The sequence below is a fragment of the Raphanus sativus genome, chromosome 6, assembly GCF_000801105.2.
Source record: "Raphanus sativus cultivar WK10039 chromosome 6, ASM80110v3, whole genome shotgun sequence".
Taxonomy (NCBI): Eukaryota; Viridiplantae; Streptophyta; class Magnoliopsida; order Brassicales; family Brassicaceae; genus Raphanus; species Raphanus sativus.
This window is the reverse complement of record NC_079516.1, coordinates 19,151,456-19,170,909: the sequence shown is the minus strand read 5'-3', so window position 1 is coordinate 19,170,909 and position 19,454 is coordinate 19,151,456. Positions and strand designations below refer to the sequence as shown.

The 19,454-nt window shown below is 34.7% G+C and overlaps 3 protein-coding genes across 3 annotated transcripts; 1 reads left to right on the top strand and 2 right to left on the bottom strand.

Moving 5' to 3' along the window:
• Positions 1–2,485: 2,485 nt before the first annotated feature.
• LOC108812169 (pectinesterase inhibitor 11) lies at positions 2,486–3,383 on the bottom strand. The gene has a single exon (XM_018584349.2). It carries the CDS (start codon positions 3,264–3,266, stop codon positions 2,640–2,642), a length of 627 nt encoding a protein of 208 aa, XP_018439851.1. The 5' UTR covers positions 3,267–3,383; the 3' UTR covers positions 2,486–2,639.
• Positions 3,384–14,043: 10,660 nt separating this feature from the next.
• On the top strand, positions 14,044–15,351 carry LOC108812168 (F-box protein SKIP28). The gene is made up of 3 exons (XM_018584348.2): positions 14,044–14,493; positions 14,609–14,833; positions 14,910–15,351. Exons 1-3 carry the CDS (start codon positions 14,146–14,148, stop codon positions 15,225–15,227), a joined length of 891 nt encoding a protein of 296 aa, XP_018439850.1. The 5' UTR covers positions 14,044–14,145; the 3' UTR covers positions 15,228–15,351.
• An 11-nt stretch (positions 15,352–15,362) lies between these two features.
• LOC108812167 (glucan endo-1,3-beta-glucosidase 3) lies at positions 15,363–18,039 on the bottom strand. Its single transcript, XM_018584346.2, has 3 exons — positions 17,801–18,039; positions 15,867–17,120; positions 15,363–15,791 (listed from the first exon to the last, which is right to left on the bottom strand). Exons 1-3 carry the CDS (start codon positions 17,856–17,858, stop codon positions 15,601–15,603), a joined length of 1,503 nt encoding a protein of 500 aa, XP_018439848.1. The 5' UTR covers positions 17,859–18,039; the 3' UTR covers positions 15,363–15,600.
• Positions 18,040–19,454: the final 1,415 nt, after the last annotated feature.

Here is a 19,454-nt window from a genome sequence, read left to right as displayed (position 1 = left end):
CATCATTTTCTTATGTTTTAGTGGTTCATTGTTGCTGTTTTTGTTTTCATTGTGAACACATCTAGCAGTTTCTTTTTGGTGTAACAACATAGTCTGTTCTTAGTTGTTATGTTACTTTCTCCCCCTATTAAGAAAAACAAATACTACAATCATATTGTTACTGAGTCCAGATAAGAAGAAGGAAGAAAAAGAGGAGTAGGCGAAGAGTTTGGATTTGAGAGAGCTGATTAACGACGGAGTTACTGGTCACGGTAGAGTTCTTCACAGGAACATCAACATGGGTTAATCAAGGTTGGTTTCTTATTGGATTTTGATAATTATGTGTTATGTCTCTTCCTGTAGATTTTGTCTAATGTCTAATCTATGTTAGGTGAGGAATATAACAATGACTCATATCATGTTTGGGGTGATTGTTTGGTGTTAGATTGGTAATAAGAGAGACACAAGCTCAATTAGCTACCTGCTGTAAATGATATTTTTGAAATCAAATAAACTCGAGAGGTCATGTTTAAAGCCTTTAGCTTGCTGATGGAAAAACCAACAATTCGAATCTGATAGTGCTTGATCATTTCCAATAGTGCACGTGCTGTTTTTTGAATGTAGTTAGAGGATGGGCCAATCTTTGGTTGTGGTCGTTGCATTTTGTATCCGATTATGGTTAGATTCTTTCAAAACTGCATTACTAATTCTTGTACTTTTTGTTGTTGTTGTTAAACTGCCCATATGATTAAACCACTAATTATTGTACTTTTCGTTGTCGTTAAACTGCCCATAGATTAAACCACTAATTATTGTACTTACTCCGCTTAACTTCTGTTTTCAACATGCAAATATTCCACAATGTAATAGTGAGACTTTGTCTAATGCTTTCGTATACAGTTCGCTATAGTTCTGAGGTGGTATTTGTTGAAAAGAAAACAGCATTGATGATTTGTTACCTCTTGAGTACTATGTCCAAGAACTTAGATGTCATTGTTGCATAAATCTTCATATGACGTCCATAGATGTCTAGATATAAACTCATTAATGTAAGTTCTAAGAAAATAAGCATTATACTTGCGGTCTGATAATTTATTGTCTAGTCCATAGCATTTTTAGTCCAAGATCTTAGTCTTGATTTTTCCGCAGTTCATTACCATATTTCCAAAGTATCTGTTAGTTTATTGTTTTGGCTCTAGGTTCCAATTGTACCATGATAGTTTTGTGTTTAGATATCATAAAAAGATTGAATAAATCATTGTATTTACATGGTTCATGCGAATTGACAGGGCCTAAGTTTCTAGGAGCAGCTTGGCAGTGTCCGCAACTGTGTCTCTTCGAATGCAGTTAGCTCATTGAAGCGTATGGGAAGAGGGGAGTTATAAAGTTTGAAGTTATTGTTGCTCCATTACAACGTCAAACCCACTTATCGAGAGATTGAACCTTCCTTGAGCAGGTCCTGAAAAAGTGTTCAATCTGTGGGATTTGACGGAACCTTGGATAAGCGTGGGATTTGACGGAACCTTGTATAAGTGTGGGATTTGATGGAACCTTGGATAAGCGTGACCTGTTTGAAGAGATAAACATGAAACCATGAGGTCGGTGGGATCAATTCATCACAAATTTGTAATCAGAAACTGTGTAACGTCACCGGAGTTACCTGTTCGTCCAGGAAGAGCGTCTCCATTCCCATGAGTTTTTTTTTCACAGTATGTTCTTCCAGAACCTGAGCAGACGCACCTTGATGGGCTTTTTACACAACTGTCGGCTTTGAAATCAGTGGAAATAAGCATGTTTTGGCCATCGTAGATATCTGGGCTTAGAAAAGAAAGTATCAAATGATTTGGTAAGATTGGTGATTTTCATCGGAGCCAGCGATGGTATTTATAGGTAAAGGTTTTCTACTTTCCGTTGGAGGAGTTGGTAAGATAATGAATGCAAAAGAGTGGAGGAATGGTATAAATGCGATCATTATAGGGTTGGATTGAATGAATGGAAAGACGTTACTCATGGTGAATCGGCTGTCTGGGTGATATAAACCAACAGTCTCGGATGATACTTGGTTTCGACGGTTGAGCTGCTTAGAAGAAAGATTGAGGATATTCAGCGGGTGGGATCATTTATAGAGATTTATTAGTATGGATTACGACAACCGAATGTGAGATTAAGTATTGGGCCCGATATGTTGTCGGCCCAGTAGAACTCTTAATTCAGATTAAAATGTTTAGAAAAATAAGTCAGCCCATTTGGGATACATTAACGATGGAATAGCCTTTGCCGAGAGTAGCCACGTGGCGGAAAATGCACCCTCTTCTGTGCTGATGTGGACGCAGGAAAATGCAGATTTCCCAACTTTATTGTTATAGTTTCAAACTGCGATTGTAAGTTCTTATTTATTTTGACCATATATATATATCCATAGATTCCATTTTCAATAGCTAAGATCGCCTAATAAACCACACGAAATATCTGGCAATATAACATGTATATATACAAACCCACACCGAATTCAACTATGATATATTTAAAATTAAAAGGTTAAAATCCATAATATACCATATTATCAAAATAAATATTTAACAAAGTAAAAAAATAACAGAAGAAACATTTAAATAAAAGGTTAAGAAAACTCTTTCATGAGCTTATTTCATGATCTTATCTCATGGAGCTCCATTGTTGGCATAACTATTAACAAGCGCAAGAGCATTACTAGTTAACCTCTTCAGATTGTTCACCCGATCATAAACAGCCGTCTTAGTCCCTCCAACTTCATCCGTTTCATCATATTCGTCCGTACAAGTATCCTCATACGTCAAAGCTGCACTCATATACGTCTGCACGTCACTCATCTTGAATCTAAACATCTCCACCGATGACGGAGCTGCCGAATCAATGCCTACTCCGCGGCTAATGTTGCGTAGTGTTCGGAGAGAATCTCTCATCTCGTCGAGTGCGTCTTTAAGGTAAGAAGCACAGTCTTTGGCTTTGGTAGCGGAGTGCGAGAACTTGGTAAGAAAAAGAGCCGTTGATTTAGCTTTTGAAATGGTTACTCCGATAGCTAGTTTGGCTAGCCTAGCCGGATTGTTTTGAACGGCAGAGGCGTAGCCAGCGAGAGAGTTGAAGCAGAGGTCTGCATATAGAGTTGCGTTGCAGCTTGTTCGGATGAAAGTTAGATCGTTGGTTGTTGCGTTTAGTCGTGGAGGAGAATGAACGGCTGAGGTTGATCGGGAAATGAAGAGAAAGGTGGTGAAGAGGAGCAACGTCGCCGTAAGATTTTTGCTTCCCATTATGTTCACTGTTTTTTTTTAAGTTTCTTTGGTTTTCTTTTCTTCTTGCTCCGGTAAAGATTTTAGTTGAATGGTTGGCTGTTTATGTAGGCCTTAAGCATAAAGTTTATTTGACAATTTTACCCATCACTTTCTTGTGAATTTACTAAATTACAAGTAGTAACATATCTATCAACCTATATTTAAGATCATAAAAGTAAATTTTTTAGAGATGTTGTCGTGTAAAAATGTAAGATTAATTAGGTTCTGATACTTTAGCATCTTTATAGCAAATTAAGATAATCCTAATCATTTGCTTTAGTCTCTTCAATCAACCGGAATTTACTTTAACAAATAGTATTACAAAGTTTAATGGGGGCAAGTGCATCCAAACCTTTCTTTACTAGATTCCGCCCCTGATTGCTACTAATCATATTGTCTGATATGTGTTGAGTTCATTGATTATGTTTTAGCCTTTTAGGCTACATTACATATAGTTTATGACCAGTATAGTTTCACATACCATGATGATCAGCTACACGTAAAGGAACTGTAGACTTGGTTATTTACTCAACATATTGTTTTATATTTCATCACATATGCTCGATGACGAGAATGTATATTATATTGCAGATCAAGGCAGTATATCAAGAAGTTTATTTCCGTATTCCATGTAGATTGGCCTACCAAAAGTATTACGTTAATTAGAGAGATATTCCGACCCGCAACAGTTACTAAACACCATTCATCTCAAAATCTTTTATTCAAAAATTTTGGGCATCAAATCTATAATTCATGTTGTTTACGTCTTGTTATCGATAACATTTGAAAATCTAAACATTTCAAACAATTGTAATGGTATGGTACCGTCTATATATGTGGAAATAACCATCCAAATATCCAATCTAACAAATTAGTGCGAATTTAGGAATTAAGTGAGTATTGTGGAGTGTTTTGTCAATAATGTGATGGAGGGTAAGTGAGTATATATTTTTGTCAAAAATGAAATGCAAGGTAAGTAACAACCTCTGTTGTCTTCTTATAGAGGACATCCATTATTGCCATTATCTGTGAGGACTGAGGAGGATCCCTTATGATTTTAGTCACCTTTTCAAGAAGCACCATTAAGTGAAAAACATAATGATGACCTGAGTTAATTACGGACTTTAACTTTGGTAGAAATTCGTGGCGAGATTGGCTCAAAATATACACTCAATTACTTTAACAAGAAAATATAATTTTTTTATTAGGACATAAAGAGAAGCATGCCACATGGGAACCAATTATTTCTGTGTTTGAATAGAGGGGTAGAACAACTGCAGTTCTCCCGCACAATCAGTTTTCACGTACTTAAATCGTCATTTACGTCTTTCTATTTTTAAAATATAGTTAGCGGGATATTTGCATGCAGTTCAGTATTTTTCATAGAAAAACATGAGATTTGTATGTAGATCTCACCCTTTAACATTTGCTGATGTTTGTAGGAGATCTGCAAATATTCAATTTTAAAATATATTTATCTACTTCAATAAATACAATATTTTCATCATATTTTATTTACAACTTTAACAATATAAAATTATCATTGGCTATGTAGTTCTCTTCTATTTTTGTTATATAATTTTATATTTATTTAAATTATTATATTTATATAATACATGTTTAATTATAATATGTATTATGAAAATATGGTTATATTATTTAAATATGTATACTAGTGGATATATATATATATATATATATATATATATATATATATATATTATTCAAAATTGCACTAACATGGTTTTAGTGCAAGATTTATTGTTGTTTATGTATTATATTTTTATATTATATTTGTTATATTTTAATGTAGTTTTTATTATTTGAACATATAATTTATTTTTATTTGAATTATTTTATTATTCAAACCTATAATAATTGTTTGATCTGTTTGATTTGTTGCATGATCTGCTTGATCTGTATCTTCTCTCATGCACGACATGTTTGATATGCAATTGTTCTATCTGATCTATATGATCTGCACTATTTGTACTGATTTTAGCATTTGGAACCACAAGTTCACTTTTACTTTTTCACTTTTTTCCAACGGCTCTCTTTTAATCAACTAACCACCTTTGACCTTTTTTTAACTAACAATCCCGATCAGACTATTTTGAGAAAAACAAATGTTTTCAGCAGTGGTTTTGTTTTAAAAAAGCAGTGTTCTAATACTTATTCAAAATGCACCTGATGATAAATTTTTAGTTTGATGGTTCGCGATTTTGGATGGGAACACTGAAAGTTAATCTGCAAGGTCAAATGAAAAATGTCAAAAGGATAAATAACCACCTCTAGTCATATCCAATCAATGTTCGAACGCCGTGAGTTGTGCAGCATAATTTATAGCATTGTTTAAAGGCGTGATTTCTTCTTATAGAACAAAATTGTCAAAATTGTCTTTGACCAAAAAAAAAAACAAAATTGTCAAGCAATAATTTTGAATTTTGAGGTAATATTCGGTGACTTTTTTTCTTTCATGGATATGCTTTTGACTGTCTACAATCCTAAGAAAACAGTTATTTGACTCTGGTGTTAACCGACTTTTGGACACCGGTGGTGTGCTTATCCTATGGTGATCGTCAAGAGCGAACCCACTCAGAGGTAAGTGGTTTCAATTGACACCACAAAAAATAGAATAAATAAAAGTTTTTAAGATAAAACATAAAAACTCTATGACAAATTTGGTTAAAACTCCCTTAGTGAATCCACAGATCTTAGGTTCAAACCCTCCCAAAGGCACTTTGAACCCAGTCATTTTTTTTCCTGGGACCGCCACTGGTGATCGTCCGGTTTTCCCCTGGCGTCGTCGCCTTCTCTATGGTGTTGATGGCCGGCTTTCGGTGGTTCCCTGACGTCTTCGAAGACTTATCCAGGATGAGCTCTCGATTTCAATCGATGATGCTCTCCGTGGAAGTGGTGGTATTGATGAAGTTGGATGCGTTATTGACGCATGCCAAAAGAGTGGGCCGGTGAAGTGTCGTTTTTTTAGCGGTGGTCTTTAGCTGGCAATATATGCCTGAGGGAATCCTATACTTCCAATACTGTCGTTGGAGGTGGGTTGTTGTCGGCAATGAGGGCGGAGTAAAGTTTCTCTGATTTGGTTCGAGTGGAAGACGGGAACCGGCGACCGAAAGTCTTCACCGGCGTTTTTACAGTTTCGATGTGAAGATGAAATGACGTGTGTCTTGCGTGGAGGTGGAGGTGGACACGTGGACATATTTTTGCATCAATCTCGGACGCGTGTGGAGAATGGCGCCGCTTCTTTCGGATGGGCTTTAAGGCCTAAATGTTTAGTCGCCTATTACAGGCTTGTTTTTTTTTGCTTTCGGGCTGTTGTATGGATGTATTGGTAATGAGTTTGTTCCATTTGGGCCTGGCCCTTTTAAAATTTCAGTTTGAAACCCAATCGTTAATAGAGGTGGACATTCGACTACTCGTTTGGGTTCAGATTGAGTATTTTGGATTTTTAGGTATTTTGATACAGGGATATAGAACATGTTCATGTATTTCTGTACTTCAGGTCGGCTTCAGATATTTTTAATTTGAGTTCGGTTATTTTGGATTGGGTTCGAATATTTAGATTTTGAAAGAAAAAAATTAAAATTTCAGTTTTTTAATTTTGTTGTATTAAAAGGTTTAATTTTTGATTAACTGATTTTTTTAATAGATTTAATAATAATAAATATGGAGATAACGTTTCAAATATAAATAGACATTAATTTTGATATTGTATTTAGAATTGGATGTAATTTTTGTTAATACATGAAAAAAAGATTGATATTCATTTTAAGTGAGTATCAAATCATTTTCTCCATAGTTATATGTAGATTATATGATCTTAAAGTATGTGTAGTAACAATATAAATATTTTAAATAAAATGAAAGAGGTAAATTATAAATATAAAGGTAAGTATACATAAGTCCGGTTATCTTCGGGTATTCATTAAGTTTCGGATATTATCTGTTCGGGTTTGGATATCCAATCTCTCCTAAATCAATACCTGTTCAGACATTTTGCTATTTCGGTTCAGATTTCTGTTCGGGTTTTCGGATCGGTTCGGATACAGGTTCGGGTATTGAGTATCGGGTAAAATGCCTACCCCTAATCTTTAATGTTATTGATATATATCATCACTATAGTCTAAGTCTGCAAATATAAGTTTTTTGACAAAAAAAGTTCATCCAAAAAATAAATCCTATATGGCTGAATACAATTATTTTCTTTACGTTTTGGCAAGAAAAAATGACCGAAGAAAAACTAAAGTAAGAAGATAAAGCTGAACTATTCACCACATAGTAAATTGATTTTACAACCTTGTAGTTTTTTTTTTGTTTCTCGTCAACAATATCTTATGATTAAAAAGGAAATTGTGTAATTAACATTACCAAAAGGAAATCAAGAGCATAAAGTTTACAAGGAAGAGAGTTTACCCTAGTTTTGTTCTCACACAGTGTTTTTAGGCCAGAGCATCTCTAACTTAACCTTAAATTCTCAAATTTGAAGGTTTTTATCATTTCAACCAAACTTCAAATTCACAGGTTTTGATGTTTTAAATAGTAAATCTTCAAATTTGAGATTTTACTATTTAAACCTTTGTTTTTATAATTATTTTTTCACAAATGCATGTACAATGACTCAAGTACTCCAATATAAAATAAATAGAATACATATTACAGACGATTAAAATAAAGTTTACACAACGAAAACATTAAGTAAAGCTCACACAATAAAATACATTAAAGAAAATCAAATTACATAAACACTTAAATAATACATAAATAAAGAAAATAAAAAAAATTATGATAAATTTGTGTGTATGTATGTTGTTTTATTATATATGTAATTTATATCATCTTTTATTATACAATATTGAAAATTGTGTATAAATATTAAATGTATGTTTTATATGTATTTGTGAATTTTTATAATTATTACTAATTTTTGTTAATATCAAAGATTATAATTTAGATGAATAAACCTCTAATTTGTTTTGGAGAATTTATAGTTGGAACAATCAACTCTTAAATTTTTATTTTGATATCTTTCTTTCATTAAACTAAAGTGCATGGTTGGAGATGCTTTTAGCTGATGATGTTTTAATTGAAAGGGCCAGAAAATAGTGTTTCCATCCATTCAGAGCCGTGCGAGCGTCTACTGCAGACAGAAGCAATTACAAAAAACTTGATCATAAAAAAAACTTCTGCAACTATAGTGTATACGATCATAAAACAAAAACAGATTAAAAACTAAATTAACAAACTAAATATTAATTTAAAATTATAAAATATATTTCTATACAAAAAAACTTACCAAATTTTTTATTTTAACTATATATATAATATAACTACTTTTAATTATGGTCACTTAAGAATCCAGGTTTTCAGTAAGTCTGTATTTGTCCTTGTTCTAGTTACTACAAAGCTTTGAACGTATTGCACTTATATTGGGGGCGATTGGTTCGACTGTAGTTATGAAAATTTAGCTGTAATAGTTCAGCTGTAGGTAAGTTTGTTGTAGCTGCAAGGTTGTTGCTGTAGATTTTTTTGTAGAAACTTTTGTTGTAGTTAAATTTGTTGTAGTTGTAGATTATATGTTGTAGATATTTCAAAATAAAATATGTGATGTAAATGTAAAATAATTATTTTTATCAACTAAAATAGTTTATATTAATGATTTTTATAAATTATCAAAGTTTACTGTTATTTAAAATATGATATAGAAATAATAGTTTATGTTATTTAAAATATTTCAAAAGTTTTGAAAACACCTAGAATTGAAATAAAATATTTATAAATGTTTCTATTATGATTATCTAATTTATTTGATATCATAAATAGTTTTTTTTCATTTTAAAGCTTCTACAGCCTATAAAACAAGGATGTATGTTTTTTGCCTAAAAATCATAAGAAAAAAATTTGCTTTAGATTTTTTGCTGTAGCTTTAAAAATAAATCTAAAGCATGATTGGTAAAAGTTAGTAGTAATTTGTTGTAGGCTTTGACTAACAAAAATAAAGCTACAACATGATTGGTAAAGTTTAGTGTTTTAAAAATAAATAAAGCTAAAGTAGGAAGATAAAGCTGAACCAATCACCCACATTATTATAAATTATATTTATACGCCATGAATTTTACCAAAAAATAATTATATTATATGAGATTAGTAAAAAATTATCAAAATTTTTGCTGCCATAGGCGAATGCTTCTTTTTTCCTCATCGAGGCACTGCTCTGCATTCATTCCATCTTACTTCGGCAAGGAAATCAATTCTTGTATAAGACAAGATAAACTGGCTTAGAGTATACACATAACTAGATTTTTTTTGATCAAATACACATAACTAGATAAAAGTACTATTTATATAGTCTGACGATGGACATCCCGTGAATGTCTATGGCTTCAGCTTTCACTGAAGTTTAGGCGTGTTCACATGCTCTAGACTTGCAGAAAAGATATGCCTTTAATAATTTTCCTTTTTCACTCTGGAGTCATGTACCTTAGGTATATAGTCTCTTTAGGCCATGAACCATAACAATGTAAATTAGTTCTTAACTCATGGTCCTTAGCAATGTGGCGGACCTAGTTTGATAGATAGGGTCATAGGACAAGTGGCCCCTAATTTTTTTATAATTTATTTTGTAACACCAGAGCCGGTCCTTGTAATTATCAGACTGGAAGCAGAGCCAAAAAAAGTGGCCTATTTATATTCAGTTATTTAAAAAGGTTTAAAAATTAACCTTACATAAGCGTTGAACCCTCAACCTCCAACTGCTCAAGCTTCACCATTACCACTAGGCTAATGAATAAACTCTTACAAATTGTGGCCGCTAAAGTTAATATTTTAGTAGGGCTGGAAGCAGCCGTTTCTCCCGCTTACCTCAAGGGCGCCCCTGTGTAACACCAACATTATTGTGTATGGTGAAATGTATGTTTTTTTTCATCAAAGATTTATATTAAAACGGACTACAAAGCCGACTACAAAGCTTAAAAACATAGGCAAAGCCCAATAAGCTACACACTGAACATGCCTACGCTCCATTCCCAACCAAACCCGTACATTTTTCCGCAGGCCCAACGACGAGGAGGCCTAACCGCTTATTGCGGTATTCTTCCATGCGACGCCATGCGCCCTCTCTGCCTCGACTCAATTGCTGCCTCGTCGGAAACACCGCCGGTTCTAAACAGTCGGAAACACCGCCGGTTCTAAACACCACAGCTCGATCCGTTGGAACTCGCAGACTGGCGAGCCACCAACCACAACCATCTCTTAGCTTTCATGCTTTTCTCCACTAGGAATAATCTCCTCGATCTCTTCGAGCGTTCATCCCTCTCTGCACCAACGCGAGCCATAGATCCACAAGCAAAGCTAGAAACCGGATTCACCGACAAATCACAAACCCTAACCATCAACTAAACTTAAAATAAAACTAAAACTCGGCGGTACAAGACTGTAGAAGCCTTCCCACCCCGAGGACAAGAGGCGGCGACATAGTAGTGGACAAACGCTTCCTCCTTCCGGTAGCAAGGGTCGGCGGCGACAGAGCTATTAAAGCCTTCGCCTCCCGGAAACAAAATAAAGGCAGACCAACCGCTTCACTACACCACCTTTTCCCACGACCGCGTCTTCACTCCGGATTAAGAACCGCCCCCGTCAAGTAACTCCCCGAATCACCAATAGAAGAAAGTCTTAGACTAGAGTTCCGACAAGGCAATCGTGACTGGGAGACGGTGGAGAAGTAAACAAAGGACGACTAGACTAAATAAAAGAGAGTTCCGGCGACGGCACAGACACTCATGTACCGGCCGTACGCCAGAATCGACACAGATCTCCTTTCTCTTTCTTCTCTCTTCTCTCTTCTCTCTTCCGCCAGAATGTATGATGAAATGTATACTCACGCTAAAATTTGACCCAAAAAAAAACTTTGACCATGTCAAATATTAATAGTTTAGAACCAGCACTCAATGTGGTTGCATTGTTTTGCATGAAATGATCATCCTGTACCAATGAGATGTTGACTTTAGTTCTAATATGCTGATAAAGCAATATAAGTTATTACCTTACATTGCAAGTAGTTAAGCGTTTTGTATCGATCTAATTGGTGTGGATTGTAAGTTAATTGCATTATCCGTCTAAGACTCAATCACTTTGTGATATTCATTCTATTTTGTTACACAAAAATGTATTTTAAAATTTCAATGTAATTTATATCTAATTTAAGTTAATATTAATTACAAAATATTTAATATTATGAATAATTTTATTTATTTGACAACACATCATGTGGATCCTATCCGTTCCGTGGATTCTAGACTGGTCCTACAAAACATCGATCATAACCCTTATATGTGAGTCTTCACTGATTTTCCAAATAAGTTATTGGTGCGGTTAACGTTCCTCAAACTTAAAATTTCACTTTTTGATAATTCTCCCGTATGACAAATTGTCAACAATTAATTGAATTGGTGGCAGTTGACCAATTGTCAAACACTATTAATTAAATTGATAGAATTAACAAGAAAAAAATCTATATAAATTCTTTCAAATAGCATTTTTAACGAAGTGGAGAGAATAATAACTTTTGTAGTAAACTGAAATTATGTTCGTTTTTGATTTAGTAGTAAATTTTGTTTTTTCAGAAGTAAAACATGACAATCTTATGGTGTATGAAGACATACAATTTACGGAAGATTTGGTGAATTTGTAGCTGAAGTTGTTCATTTTCTTTCAATTCTGAAACTTAATACGATATTATATATTATACTATATTATTTATCCAAACGGTATAGTTTTTGCATTGCTGGTTCACATTATTTTAACACATTCTTGGCCATTAGTATTGATATGTTATTGTTTTGTAATTACTTAGTCTTGATCAATAAATATAAATCAATTTTCATAAAAACAACGTAACAACAAAATATAATACATTTCTTTAATGTAAAGTCATATTTCTGCCCTATATTCTCTAAATAGAATAGTACATAACAAATATTATATTTCAAAAGAAGAATAATCACGATGTAAATTGAAGATAAATGATTAGCAGAGAAGATGGTTAAGTTGCCTGAATTTTGATGAGAATGAGAAAATATCCCATAAGGTGGAAAGGAAGAAGAGAAAGGGGAAGGAGGTAAAAATATGATGAATGGTGGCAGTGGTGGAAGGAAAACGGCGGCAATGCTACAGATGAAAGTGATTGAGGTGAGACAAGAAGTAAAGTGATCGAAGATGGAACAGATGAACGGTAAAGAAAAGAAAAAGAAAGAGAGGAATAAAAATATATTTTATCTATTAATATATTATGACTATTTTCTAATTATTGTATTTCATGTAGTTAATGATGCTAGTTTTTTTTTTAAATGATGTACGTACATATATAATATATAGTGTTGACCTTTTAAACTATGTTTGTTTTTTAACACCGGTTAATAATGTTATTATAAATTATAAAAAATATTGCATGGATGATATTATAGCCGGCAATTCTACATGGCTTATGAGGATTCATGTATGACAGTCATGTATGATTGTATCATCCTGAACTGTCCTATGTAAACCATTCCTAACAGTACTATTTGTGCTATGCTGTAGATCTCTTCTAAGTATTTTTCCAATATTTTGCATAATTTATTTTCTCCAAAAATTGAAACACAAACTTTTCAGTGTAAAAGCATTAATAAATCATTGATCAAACAACTTGACCAATTGAACTTCCATTGTCCTACTCATTTTAAAGCTTAATATGTAAAGAAATATCAATTTTAATTGTTATGTTGTTGGCAACAACAAAACTATCAATAATACATACATGTATATTTGCTATCATTCTTTGTAGGCATCTATTCTATTGAAACAGGAATATAACATCTTGATAAATGTTATGTTCAATTATGTAACTTATATATTTAAAGGATTATTCTATCAAATTAAATTAATATTAAACACAAATATGATTACAAAAAAAACTCAAATATAAAAATTAAATTTTTCAAAGAAAATTAAAATAAAAAATTTTACCCACCCTTTGAAAGATGGTTCAGAATCTATTAAGCATATAAATTAGGAATTGAGATAAATATTTGAACAAAGCTTATATATTAACACCAAAAATTAATACTAAACCGAAAACCGAATGAATATTTAAAATTTTTAAATACAGATTATATACTTAAAATATCAATCATATTTGGTTTCTAAATAACCAAATATCTTAAAATAATATTTATAAAACCCAATTACCCAAATAATTTTATCTGAAATATTTAGTACTATTTGAGTATTTAATATTTTTATCTGAACAACCAAGATTATCTGACGTTCGAATTCATATTATCCATAACTACACGAAAATACGATACCAACCAGAAATAAGTTGGACCCAAATTTTTTTGAAGGTTAACCAGTTTCTAATTTTGCTATTCGAATTGAATTGAAAACCGAAATAACCAAACTAAAATCGAATCAACTTTTGTAAATACCCAAATGATCCTAATCTTAATTTATAGATTATTAATTTAAAGAGGTTATACGGTAGTCGAACTGGAAATCAAAACCGAGTACCAAACGCCTAGACCTGATAATCTGCTATTGTTAAACGACACTAATTAGCGATCGCTGTTATGACTCATCACTTATACACTCTATTCTAATTCACAAGAGGGTTTTGGGCTCAGAAACAGCCCAAAAAGATCTGAGCGAGCAAATTTATTTGAACCTTTTGTTTCTCTCTTCTTTTCTTTTTTTTTGGTCAAAATTCTCTCTTCTTTTCTTTCGTAATGATTCATCGCTTAAAAGATGAGTTAAGGAAAAAAGAACAGAGAAATTAAGGATATTTAGAAACAGACAACAGCCGATAAACATGAGGACGGAGGAGAAAGAAAAAGAAGAAGAAGAAGAAGAATGGCCAACATCAAGATCAGCTCACGAGGTTTTACTGATTGTTCTTCCTTATCTCCACTCTCTCTTCGAGCTTCTCTCCATGACCGGCGTTTCACGGTCCTTAAGAGACGCGATCAGAGACGAAACTGCGTTATGGACAAAGATCGTTGTTGAACAACCACTAAGCTCTCGTCTAACCGATGATATTCTATGGGAGATCACTACCAAATCCGCCGGAAAATTAAACACTCTGATCCTCCGACACTGTCTTAGGATCACCGACATGGGGCTTCGACGTGTTGTGGACGCAAATCCTCTCATCAGAAAGGTAAATTCTGATTGAATCATAACGAAACCGATTAGTTTCCGACAAAGAGTTTCTGTTTTGTCTGAAGAAAATGATATGTCTGTCTCACTGTCTGAACGAACTCTGTTTTCAAAAGATAATTGTGCCAGGATGCACTGAACTGACTCCAGAAGGAATCATTGGATGCGTTGAATCCTTAACAAAGATGGAGACACTTCACATCAACGGCGTCCACCGCTTCACTAAAGACCATCTCTCAGCACTCTCCACTCACCTTCCTCACGAGGGAGCCGTAGATGTCGAGGTCTGTCCCAAATGCGACCAAGTCATGATGATTCCCTCTTGCTCGAGAGCGTCATGTGTAAGTAAAACTGAACCTTTGAATAAAATAAGATATCATTGGAGTTTTAACATTGTGTGTGTTTCTTGGTTTGAAGAACCGTGGGAGAAGGCATGAACGGAAGTGCAGGGGATGCTGGTTCTGCGTCCCTAGATGCACGGAGTGTTCGGTGTGCCTAGGATCAGACACTGAGATTCAAGAGGCAGCGTGCGGTGGAGACAGTCTGTGTCTTGAATGTTGGCTTGTGCTTCCGAAGTGCAGGTTCTGCAATAAACCCTATTGCTCAAGTCACAGCAGTCTAAGGCATGATATTGTGACCGCTGATCATTCTGTTCAGCCTATGTTTGAGTGTCAAGCTTGTCACTACAGGGCTGGTACTACAAACCCTTATGACGCTTTCGACTATCAAATTTAAACAAACATGTTGCTTTAGCACCAAGCTTGTTACTATCAAAAGCTAAACAAACTTATTCTTCTCTATATCTTTGTTCATGTTAGTATGTGAAAACCTTTGATTATGATGAAATATTATTATGAGACATGGATTGGATAGAAAAAAAAAGAATCAAGCTTTTCAACACATAGATTAGTTACAGTCATGGATGATCTCCTGAAGCGCAACCTACACGCTACCCTTTAAATGAACTCCTTTTAAAAGGAGATGATGGACAAAACCGGGTAGACAACTAAAACAAGGAGAGAGAACAGAACCACTCAACTGTTGCAAGGAAAGAAGCTAAAATTAAAGAAACAAGAACTAAGAGTTGTTCTTCTTCTTCTCCGAGTTTCTACAAGAATACTAAGGCAATGAGGAGTAGAAGGGACAGGAGTGTTAAGTTAACAGAGGAAGCGTGCGGGTGATAGTGATGTGGGATGCAGCCAGAGGTTGTGGAGTTCGCTGAAGGGGCCAACGCCGTTGTGTTGTGTCCAAGTGTCTGATTGCTTTTAGCACTTCCAGGGAACACACAAGTTCCTCTACCTGCAGAGAGAATCAGAACAACATGGATCAGTAACAGAACAAAGAGGTGAAAGAGAGTAACGTTTTTCACATTACTTGGATCAGTGGTAGTAACCGTAGCAACTCCTTTGAAGTCACAGCTCCCCGAAGCTTTCCCCATCTTCTGGTAATAAGCATTAAACGCATAACTAGAATGAGCAACCACATCGTCAGGCTCATAGCAAGATTCACCCTGCATCAACTCCGAGCAATCAACCTTCCCTGGACCGCAAGCCCAATCAAGAGCCGCCTGAAGCATCTTCTTATCAACCCTCTCCTTCGCCACACAAAACGTCTGGTTCGTAGTATCATTCGCAAGAATGGCCCCCGCGCCAGCCAAACGCAGCGTGTAGACCGGAGTCCCGTTCGTATGAAACAGCCCCCAGTTCTTCTCAGACAAAGGTCCAGGCCTCGTATCCTCATTGTAAAGCTCGTATATGTAGGTGGCAACGGGAACTCCCGGGTGTTTCGGCGTCCCGGTCTTGTTGATCACGTGCTGTATCAAGTTGCTGTTGTAAGTGTTGGCATTCTCCACCGTGGCATCGTGCTCCGGACCGTCTCCTTTCGACGGCCAGCCGGACTCGGTGACCACTATAGGAATGTTGGTGAAGTTGAGGTAAGACATAGCGAAGTAAGCCGCGTCTACGATCGCATCGAACACGTTGGTGTAATGCAGCAAAGTGTTGGCGTCCACAGCTTCTTTGTTGGCCTGGAGAGGCTGGAACAGCGCGTAGTCCAACGGTATAACGCCGTTAGACTGAACGTAGTCGAAGTAAGGGTACACGTTTAGCATCAACGGGGATCCAGTGGACTGGAGGAACTCGAGGAGAGGGACGATGACAGGATCCCAAGTCTTGTTGAAGAAGGCCTGGGAAGGAGGGAAAGAATCAAGAATGATGGTGGAAGCGTGAGGAGTGGAGACTTTGATCTGACGGTCGAGATTGGCCGTGATGAGAGCGGCTTGGATGTACTTGAGGGCAGAGACGAGGACGGGAGCTGCGTTTGGTAAGGAGGTGAGGACTTCTGAGCCGACGGCTATTGTTGTGATGTTGGTCGCGGGGTAGTAAGCGGCCACGTTTCTGGTGACCCAGTTTGCTGCGGTTGCGTTTGACTGGCTGATGCCGAGGAGCTGGTCGTTAGGGACCGAGATGATGAGTTGGATGCCTGTGTGAGCGAAGGCTAGGAGCATGGAGCGGTCTGCGTCGTAGAGACGGACGCGGTTGATGTTTTGTGATTTGAGGAGTGTTACTACTTGTGTTGGACTTGGCATGTCTGTGACTTCTGTTCCAATGTTCACACCGATCAAAGAATCTGAAATGTATAATAGAAAACAATTAGCTTAATATTTCAGTACAATTAGCATGAAAATCAGTCAATTGGTCGGTCCATTTCTCAATAAAACGTTTAGAAAATCAAATGCTTAATGCAAAAAAAGTCATAAAGTTTCTTAGTATGTGCAGAACATAGTGAGCAAAAGTCTAAAATGCCCTTGGAATAAGGCTATGGATTCAACTATCTCCGAGGGCAGTTTGGCCAAGATGTAATTTCTCAGAAGAGAGTACTGGAAGCATATGAGCTGGGATGCAATATCTTGAGATTCTCATTTTCATTAAAAAGATGGAAGCTTGTTAAAGAACTAAGAATATTAAGTAAAGTCTTCTTTTTTCTCGTTTGCAAGTAAAAAATGAAATAAAGAATACCCAGAATCTAGAATCGAACATATAAAAAGAAATTCCCTGAAAATATCAGTTTTTTCTATGTATAACAAACCAAGATTTGCACATGAAATAAGCACAAGAACACATTTGCAAATTAGTAAAAAGTACTATAAAAAGACTGTGTATAACAGAGAGATGAGGGATCTCTTCTCCAGCGAAAGAACACACAAAGAAACAGACAAAAACATAAAGATTCCAGATATTTATAAAACTAAACAAATGGGCTTTAGTTGATTTGAAGATTCATAAGAAATAAGTTTCAGAAATGTTTACCTTGGGAGAGAGCAGAGCTTGCAAAGAGGAAAAGGAAAAGGAGAAGAAGGGCAGCCATGGATGGAGCTTGCAAATCTTGGAGATGCTTTGATTTGCTTCTGAAGCATAAAGACAAGACAAGTCTCGAGGTTCTCTCAAGTAGCCCACGAGAACAAAATCCAACCAAGACAAACAAATATATATAAAAAATAGATATGAGAGAAAAAAGAAAAGAAAAATGAGAAAGAGAGAGAACAAGTTTGCTTCAAAAGAGTTATATATAACTGAAGCCTAAAGGCTAAAGGGGGTTTCTGAAAAAGATGTATCGTACCACAAAATAATTAAGAGATTTATTTTTGGTGGAGAAAAATGCTTTTGTCAATTTATTTTCGTCTGAAACATACAAAATACCATCTTTTGAGTAATAGTACATACAAAATATCATCTTTTGAATAATAGTTCAAAAGTGCTAAAAAAAGAATAATAGTTCAAAGCTCGACAGAAAATAGAATAAGTGTTCTAGGATTCTTTTTTCCTTATGATAAAACAATTAATTTATGGTGTGTTTATTAGCAGTGTATTAATTATTCATGGCTTCTGCTGTAGTGACAGTGAATAACAATTGATTCAGTTCAACGGTCATCTATGAAATTTTTTCTTCAAATCATTGGTTTATAGTATTATTACACACTACGAGTAATAATGTTTATGTTTTTCTTTCATACAAATAATTTATTTCCTTTTCAATACTAGTGAGAGATTCCTAAATCTTTTACAGGCTGGATTTTTTCCTGTTGCTTTGCGAATCTTTTGTTGCTTATCTATTTTCTTTTTTGTTATTTTCTTCTTGCCATTTCGGGTCTTTATAAGGTTCGTATTTCTTGTTTTCGACTTGAATACATCATAAACCAACTTAATAAATCAAACAGCCCAGATAAAGGCTTTCTTCATTAAATTAAAAGACAAAAAAAAGCATCAGCCCAGTCCAGCCCAGAACGGCAGCGTTTTCTGGGAGTTATCCTTTACAAATTTGAAACCACCTTTAAGTGGACTAAGTTCTAATAGCACACAATATTGAACGAAGCCCAGAATATGATTTGTAATTTAAGTCCAATTGTCGTTCTCGAAAAAGTTTGTGAAAGCAAAACACGACCTCGCCAAGAGAGGTTACTGGTTTGCAAAAGTGGAAAACCATTTCTGTAACATAAGCTCAGCAAGTATCTATTTTATTAATTCTCCAGCATGACCAATTGATATTAGTTGTATCCACTTTTTAAATTTTATTTTTAATAATTAACTACCATTAATCACATATAAATATACTCCAATACTTACACGTAATTTTTCAGTTTATTAAAACTTCTCTTTCTTATATTCTAGGGAAATATTTTTTGTTCAATTTATAACCCACGTTTTTGAATAACAACCGCCAGTATTTGGCATATAATTATCTATAACTATTCTTTGATTCCCCATGCTCATACCATTATGTATATATATAATATCAATAACAATTAATAGCATTTATATTACTATGTTTACATATAAATAAATAAATATGAAAACTTTTGTTTTAGATTTATGGATAAAAATATTTGGGTAATTTGATTAATAAATAGTATTTTAGTATATATAGTTATTTAGAAACTAAATATAATTAATATTTGTGGGTATA